Source organism: Colobus angolensis, unplaced genomic scaffold (assembly GCF_000951035.1).
Source record: "Colobus angolensis palliatus isolate OR3802 unplaced genomic scaffold, Cang.pa_1.0 Scaffold56, whole genome shotgun sequence".
NCBI lineage: Eukaryota > Metazoa > Chordata > Mammalia > Primates > Cercopithecidae > Colobus > Colobus angolensis.
In genome coordinates this window covers 5,051,890-5,060,731 of record NW_012119154.1, presented here as the reverse complement: position 1 = coordinate 5,060,731, position 8,842 = coordinate 5,051,890, and the positions used below count along the sequence as shown (strand labels likewise).

Sequence of the window (8,842 nt, the reverse complement as noted above, 5' to 3'; positions counted from 1 at the left end):
CCCGTCTCGGCCTCCCAGAGTGCTGGGATTACAGGCTTGAGCCACCGCACCCGGCCTAGAAAGTGCTTTGAAAGCATTGGAATACTCTCAGAGATGTCATCCTACCATAAAATACTTTGAAAGGAAAGAAAAATGCTTTTTTGCTGGAAGTAAGATGGAACTGTAATAAATGCTTTGGCTTAGATAATTGTATTATGTCCCAGAGAAAAAGAGGCACACACAAACACTTGTACACATGCACACGAGATCTTTTCCGGGACTGTTTTTTTTTTTGAGACTGGATAACAAAAAACGTCCCAATTAGCTGCGACTACAGGCTCATGCCACCTCTCCTGGCACAGAGGGCTGTTGTTATTAAAAGATTATCTTGTAATGTGTTCTCTCAGTATGCCCAGCCCAGCGTGGGTACTGTTTATTTTACACAGTATTTATTGAATGCCAGGCTTACTGAAAAGTTAGAAGTTTGGGTATGTAAGTTTGGGTTGTATCAAGAAAAACAAGCAGCCAGAGCTTTTTAAAGTTAAAAATGAAAAAGTTCATTTCCATGAATCTAACTATTGTATTCCTTCTGTGTTCTGTATGTATGCATAGGATTTTTATATTACTCTGGGCACAGGATGTGTGTTTTTGTTGGCATCCATCATTTTTGTTTCCACACATGACAGGACTTCAGCTGAAATTGCTGCTATTGTAAGTACCTTGTATTTTTAACATTGCTTATTTTTGTTTCCTTAGAAATACGGAATTTGGAGAGTACTTGACAAGTTATACAGCATGTTAGAGTTGTTTTTCTTTTAACTTATTTTTTAGTGTAATTTTGAATAGAAGACCTTAAAGCAAATCAATATGATAGCCTTTGAAACCTAGAGCCTATAGAATTTGACTGAATTTTGTTTAAAAAAAATCTACTTACTCCACATATCAATGTGTCATTGCTAATGGAAGTGGTAAAATCGACTTTATTATTTTATATTTCTCCACTTTCGGTACAATAAATGCACACCTACATGCCAGGTGCTATTCTAGGTATGGAGAATATATGGGAGAAATGAGGCTCAGCCTAGAAAAGGAGACAGAAAAGTAAAATTGTAATGGAGTTTGTTTGTTTGTTTTTTTTTTGAGACGGAGTCTCGCTCTGTCGCCCAGGCTGGAGTGTGGAGTGCAGTGGCCACATCTCAGCTCACTGCAAGCTCCGCCCCCCGGGTTTACGCCATTCTCCTAGCCTCAGCCTCCCGAGTAGCTGGGACTACAGGCGCCCACCACCTCGCCCGGCTAGTGTTTTGTATTTTTTAGTAGAGACGGGGTTTCACTGTGTTAGCCAGGATGGTCTCGATCTCCTGACCTCGTGATCCACCCGTCTCGGCCTCCCAAAGTGCTGGGATTACAGGCTTGAGCCACCGTGCCCGGCCAGGAGTTTGTTAAATGAACCAATAGAAGTTGTTCTGAGACTGGGTGCTGTGGCTCAGGCTTGTAATCCCAGCACTTTGGGAGGCCAAGGTGAGAGAATCACTTGAAGCCAGGAGTTCAAGACCAGCCTGGGCAAGCAACATAGTGAGACCTCATCTCTACAAGAAGAGAAAAAAATTAATAATAAAAAAGTTGGCCTAGACAGCAGTTTTCAGTGGGTTATACATATCCTTAAAGGTTTGTAGCCTGAGACTGGGTAACGCATAGAGAAAAGAGGTTTAATTGCCTCTTTTCTGACAACTCTACAGGAAATATAGCAGGGGAGATCTCAGGAAACTTACAGTCATGGCAGAAGGCAAGGCAGAAGCAGGCACATCTTACGTGGCCAGAGCAGGAGGAAGAGAGAGAGTGGGGAGGTGCTACGGGAGGTGCTACACAGTTTTAAACAACCAGATCTTTCAGTAACTCACTATTACAAGAACAGCACCAAAGGGGAAATCTGCTCCCATGATCCTATCACTTCCAACTAGGCCCCAGCCCCAACATTGGGGATTACAATTTAACATGACAATTGGCTGGGGACACAGACCCAAACCGTATCACTTACTGTGGTGGATTACCCTGAGTTGTAAAACAAAACCCTTGAGTACAACAAAGAGACAGTTGAAAATAAAGATCCAATTTTTATCCGAAATTCTTGGGGCCAGAATTTTTTTTAGAATTCAGAATATTCTGGATTTTAGAAAGGTAGTGCTGTACGTATCCTATATTACACAACACCCATTTGAGGGCCTGGGACAGTACCCTGTCATCTAACATTGGTTTATCTGAAGTAAAACATACGAATATTTATAGTAAAAGGGATAAGAAAAGACTGCAAATAGTCTTACTTTGTGTCAATTTTGAGCCAAGTGAATCATGAAAACCTTGAGTTAATTCGTTCTTTGGGTATCGGAATTGTAAATCAAGGATCATGGCCTTGGACTGGTGCCAGTGCTGTGAACTTGAATGACTAGCAGCTGGACAACAAATTGTCTTGCAAGTCAGCTGGTTTCCAACTAGTACTTTGTTTTTAACAAAATTGAAGTTAGGCCGGGCGTGGTGGCTCACGCCTGTAATCCCAGCACTTTGGGAGGTCAAGGTGGGCGGATCACGAGGTCAGGAGTTTGAGACCACCTTGGTCAACATAGTGAAACCTTGTCTCCACTACAACAATTAGCCGGGCGTGGTGGTGGGCGCCTGTAGTCCCAGCTACTCGAGAGGCTGAGGCAGGAGAATTGCTTGAACCTGGGAGGCAGAGGTTGCAGTGAGCCAAGATTGTGCCACTGCACTCCAGCCCTAAGTGACAGAGTGAGACTCTATCTCAAAAAACAAAAAAAAAACCCCAAAAATTGAAGTTGTAATTAATAGAGTTGTCAGCTAATACATCATTAAGACTGCTTTTTATGATAGAAAACTCAAAAGGAGTTCAGAGAATTGCATGGCTATATTTACCTATTCATATGACAATAGTTTCGTAGCACTTACATGTGTAAAAACAAAACATAGAAGTAAAATTAACACTGAATCTTGATTCATTCTAGCAATAAGCAATATTTATTCATGGGTACATAAACCAATAGAAGGGAAAAATCAAAGTTTTAATAGGGCTTTATGGTTAATTTCAGTTTAGAATCATTTTTGTTGCAGAGGAGTATGAGATGGTGATACATAAAATTATGAGGATAAAAATACATTACTATAAAACTCTGTAGGGAAAGTGAAATGAAGTTGAGGAACAACTGAGTTCCAGTGAAAAAATTTACAGCTATAAAAAAAAATTTGGATTTTAATTAGATGATGTATTAGATTGTCCCAGTATTTATATTTCACTGGGTATATTTAGTAGTGACTGGTAGTTTAAAAAGCCGATATTTACAATATGCTGGACATTACCTTTTGTAACTATTTGAATTATGAAAAGTTTTACAGACGTAAATGCATGAGGAAGTCCTTTTTGTTTTTTAAATTCAGAAGTGTGTAACCAAAAGAGCTCGAAGATCGCTTGTCTGGAGTGTATAGTATAGAGGGCCTTATATGGACTGGAGCTCTTTGAGGCGATCAGAGACAGTTTCAAAAACAAGGGCGACATTTGGTCTGAGTTTGATGTATTTAAGAAGATTGCCAGGAAAATAAGGGGATAAATGCCATCAAGTCAAAAATAAAGATTCCAGAGGGAAAAAAAAGACTTGGCTTTTGTGGCGGGGGATGGGAGGGTGGGAGGCGTTGATAATTAAATTTACATTGGATATGTTGGGGATATCTGGGGGAATTAATGAATTTGGAGCTCAGCTTACTTTGTGGTAAAATGAGGTGGAATGCATATTCTTTAGGTGGGGAGGACAGGTTAGGAGACTGCAACAGACTGTAAGAGAATGTTATTAATAAAAATCATGGGATAGAGAGTATTAGATTTGGAAGAGACTTTAGCCATCACCTACATCAATTTTCTCTTTTTTACAGAGTACTTATTTGGCCCCCATATCCTTAAGGGTTTTGCTAGTGGAGAAGCTAAATTTGAAGCAGACGCGTGGTCTTCTGTCTCTTGATAGAATTATCAGAATGTTTGATCATATTTTAGAAGAGAACAATTGAGGAAGTGACTTAAGGAAGAGGAAGTAGGTAGTGGCGTTGTGCCACTGTGTCATTGCAATGTGACAACTGGAACGTGTATTTTATTTAAGTAACTTAACCTAATAGTATCTTCAAAATGGAATTTCTGTTTTGATATTAATAACTTTTTTCATTTTCACCTAGACTGAGTTGCCTAGTCACATTCCCTTACCACATCTGTGGGTCAATCTAACAATGCAAATATTCTTGTGTTCTGTATCATTTTTTAGGATTTAATGTTTATCTGTTAACCCTAGTTTCATATATTAGCCCTCCACATATAAACATGCACACATAAGGCAGAACATTAGTACTTTGTGGGACTTTGACTGATAGCCATTATTCTGGAAGTTTTTCTTTTATAACTTCTTTCCATTTTTTGATGACTTAAAAAAAATTTTTTTAACATTAAAGAGTAGTTGTATATAAGATAAAATTCATAAACATCTTGCTTATATGAAACACTGTCCAAGGCAAGTAGGAAATCATTCCAATTCCAAGATTATATTCCAAAATTCCTCCTATAACCTTTCCTCATTTTTTTCCTCAGGTGTTCGGATTTATAGCAAGTTTTATGTTCCTACTTGACTTTGTCATTATGCTGTATGAAAAACGACAGGAGTCCCAGCTGAGAAAACCTGAAAATACCACTAGGGCTGAAGCCCTCACTGAACCACTTAATGCCTAAAGACTCTGGGGAGCAGATGTTAACTAAGGTAGTGACTCTGCACTGTGGTGCCCGAGCCCTGGCAGAAGCTCTTGTAAAATTTGTGTAATTGTTTAAACCACTTCTTTCGGAGAGCAAGAGGAAGGTCAAGTAGGCAGTTTGATCAATATTGTGTCAGCCACCACAAATTAGGCCAGATAAGTTAAAAAATTTAAAAAAAATAATGATTGAAACTTATCTCAAATGGAGATTTTGGTGGGAGGAGGAGAGAACAATTGTTTTTTAAATCACACAACTCAAAGGTTGATAAATGATTCTGTCATTCTGTTACAGGTCATTCTTCTACTAGGCTTAGCTTCCAGATGATGCTTTATAGCTGTATAAACATGATTATATTCATCTACTTAGAAATTGTTTAATTTTTAAATTAATTTGCTTAGCTGTTTGTTTTGATGCTTAGATTAGGTTTTGTTAATGGGAATTTAACATATTTAAGAAACCAATATTTAAAATGTTGGTCTAGGTTTTTTTCCTTAACATATATTACCAGGCTTCACTGTATTTCACTCAGCCTTAAATTTTACAATATTTTTGGATAACTGTTAATAATTCTTTCTGAGACCTTGGTATAGCCTATAAAATGTATGGAGATGTTGGTATTTTGTGTGTATAGAAGCAACAATATCAGCAACTTCGTGTTTATACTGCACCTTGGTTGTTGATGTCAAGTGAGAAAGAGATTGTTTTGTAACACATAAAAAAATGGAAGAAACTGATACCACAACTAAGGACCAAAGATAAGAAAGACTTTTTGCCCAAAACAGTGAAAGTAATTATAAAAACAAGCTTTGACCACTTACCAAGTATCTGAAGAGATGAGTTCATACTATGACTTAGAAAGTGGTTCAGTTCCCCTGTTGGCATATGATTATTTTTACTAAAATTAATACAGCTCTGTGGGTCTTCCTTAGTGTTTTCTTTGAAGCCAGTCTGTTTTTTTAGGACCCCAGCCTTTCGTTTTTCATCGTTCGAGATGCCTCTTTTCTGTCTCCTTATCAGATAGAAATGGAACTATGTGCTGCTGCTTCATCTAGCAGAGGTTGGCCTCTGGCTCTGATGCTTACTTTTTGTCAGTTGTCTTTAGGTGGTCCTGAATCTTGGGCCCTTTTAATTGTGAATATTGTGTAGCAGGATCTTGAGAGTCCTTGTTCTTACATAGGCATTGGTCTAGTTTGTCTTTGGCAAGGAACATCTTAAGAAAGTAAATATCCAGGGAACCCTGCCCAGACTAATACTATTGGTGGCATAAGGGAGAATCAAGCCATTCTCAAGAGATAACTTCATAACCAGAATTGTCTGTTGGCTAGCAGCTGCCACAGGTAGGCAGGACACTTGGGATATGACCTTTCTGTCCAGGTGGTTCACAGACTAGACCTTTCTTCTCCTCCGCCTGGAGTTTTGACCTGGGACTCTAGTGTTAAGATGATGAGCCCATACATCAGGTCCTTCTGCACTTTGGTAGAAGTCTCCCAGGGTAGGTTTCCTATATTTGAAACAGTGGAATCATGTTTCCAGGGATAAAGTTGAATGACCTCATCCTTTTTTTTTTTTTCTCATCTGCCATTTGTGTGTCGTAGATGAGTTTTAGTTGCATGAATGTGGCCAATGTGGTTCTCAGAAATCGATCAGTATGGCCTGACATAGCTTCTGCTCTGTCTTACTGACTCAGTACCTTTTTTAGGATTTGTGTCAGAGTTTGGATACTAGTGTTAGTGGTAATGTCACCACTATTTAGTTGGGAGATAATGAAACCAATCATGGATGCCGTTTTTATTGGGCATGTCATCTAAGAAAGGAGAAATAGCTGAGTCTTGGGTCTAAGAATAAGGACTGATTCAGAAAACTAGTTTATGATAGGTAGACTAGAGTTTCACATCAAACCGTGCCATTGTGGTTTTTAATGTCATCTACATCTATCTAAAATTCAGAGCATATCATCTGGCCTTCCTCAGGGTCACCACCCATGCATTGGGCTTAGTCAAGATTGACAGATACATTCTCATCTGGCCTGTCATACAAAACATGTTGTCATTGAGCTTAAGTTCGCTTGTTCTGAGGTTTCACCTCCATGTGTTTCATTGGTACAAAAGTGGATCTCTTAGTTGGTCACTTAATTCTTTCTTTTTCAGAAAGATAGTCTGTTCACTGGTAGATTTGGTCACTCTTAGAGTCTTCCTTCACATTGTTTTTTATGGGACCCATGAATGGTTAGCCTTTCTTTTCTGTTGTAGCAGGAAATAGGAGTAAAAAGACCATTGTAGTAAATACGTTCAAGGGGAACTTGGGACCAGAAACCACTGTTACGTACAAAAAATGGCAAACTCAATAAACTCAAATTTAAAATAATTTTAAAATTAATAGTTATACATTTAATTTTATATTTTATACCAATAGATTGCTTAGAATGGTTCTCAAGAATTATAAGGGAAATGGACTCAGTACAAAAATTTTATAATTACTTATGTTTTGTTTGGGGGCTGGGAAATGTATTTTTACATTGTTTATAGCCAATCATTTTTATATTTGTCAATTTAAATCTTATGGGTCTTTTTTATCTCTCTTAATGTCAAATTTTATAGACTTTTAAAATAAATCCATTTAATTAAAATGTTCATACCTTTGTAAGTGTTTATTACAGAAGTGTGATGATTAAATGAAAAGCTGTCTCTGTAGTTGTGGGAGTTGCTGCACAATCTTGTTGAGTTCCTATGTAGAATACTAGATTTTGGATATATCTAGGATAGAAAAGAAACAAAACCATTTCCCTGGGCTGTCTCTCTTGTTGGAAAGTTAGAATACACATTTAAACAACATTTTCAGGGAACCACAGAGGAAGACTTACAAATGCCTTGAAATACTTCCAAAGAAGCAATTTAGACTCTGTCACATTTCTAGATGTGGCTAACAATGCTAAAAACAAAATAGGCACATTCTGTTAGGAACTGTTCAATGATTGGGAAAATGTGAAGCAAAACTAGGGTGGTTTCTCGTAAAACTACAGCTATTTGTGTAGTTTGCGAAATTCCTGCCTCCACCCTCTATGAGAATAACAGGATCTTTATAGTCATCAAGAACTCACCAGGATTTGTACATTCTTCAGAGTTTAGAGTTTTGTTTTGATAAAGAGCATTGTATCAATATGCAATAAGCTGCAAGGAGCAGAAAATCTAATTAAATGTGTCTTAAACAGTAAGAAAAACTTATTTCACAAGACATCTGGGTAGGGCAATTCCACATTGGTAAATTCAGTGGATAAATTATTCTACAAGTACAGTAATGTATGTCATAGAAATTGATATAATAAAAGGGGGAGGCTGGGCGCAGTGGCTCACACCTGTAATCCCAGCACTTTGGGAGGCTGAGGCAGGTGGATCACCTGAGGTCAGGAGTTCGAAACCAGAGAGGCCAACATGGTGAAACCCTGTCTCTACTAAAAATGCAAAATTTAGCTGGGTGTGGTGGCACATGACTGTAATCCCAGCTACTTTGGAGGCTGAGGCAGGAGAATCGCTCAAACCCCAGAGGCGGAGGTTGCAGTGAGCTGAGGTCGTGCCATTGCACTCCAGCCTGGGCAACAAGTGCAAAACTCCATCTCAAAAAAAAAAAAGGAGAAGTATTATCTTTTCCCCAACATTTTTATTAGCTACTTTTTAGAATTTTTGAATTTTTTTTGTTTGTTTGTTTTGGAGACAGAATCTCGCTATATCCTTCAGGCTGGAGTGCAGTGGCACCACCTTGGCTCACTGCAACCTCTGCCTCCTGGGTTCAAGCGATTCTCCTGCTTAGCCTTCTGAGTAGCTAGGATTACAGGCACATGCCACCACACCCTGCTAATTTTTTTGTGTTTTTAGTAGAGACGTGGTTTCAACATGTTGGTCAGACTGGTCTCGAACTCCCGACCTCAGGTGATTCGCCTGCCTTGGCCTCCCAAAGTGCTGGGATTCCAGGCATGAGCCACCATGCCCAGCCTGAAATGTTCCAAGCACTGGAAGCACAGAGGATGATACTTGTTGGAGACTTCACTCACCTTTAATAGATTATAACATTTTGCCGTAT

General features: G+C 38.7%; 1 protein-coding gene across 1 annotated transcript in view; it reads left to right on the top strand.

Moving 5' to 3' along the window:
• CMTM6 (CKLF-like MARVEL transmembrane domain containing 6) overlaps nt 1–7,398 on the top strand; it is a 26,056-nt gene extending 18,658 nt beyond the window's left edge. Inside the window, exons 3-4 of the mRNA XM_011961542.1 lie at nt 592–690; nt 4,610–7,398. Coding sequence (XP_011816932.1) covers nt 592–690; nt 4,610–4,747 — 237 coding nt within the window. The 3' untranslated portion in view covers nt 4,748–7,398. The remainder of the gene's footprint in view (nt 1–591; nt 691–4,609) is intronic.
• The last annotated feature ends 1,444 nt before the right edge of the window (nt 7,399–8,842 follow it).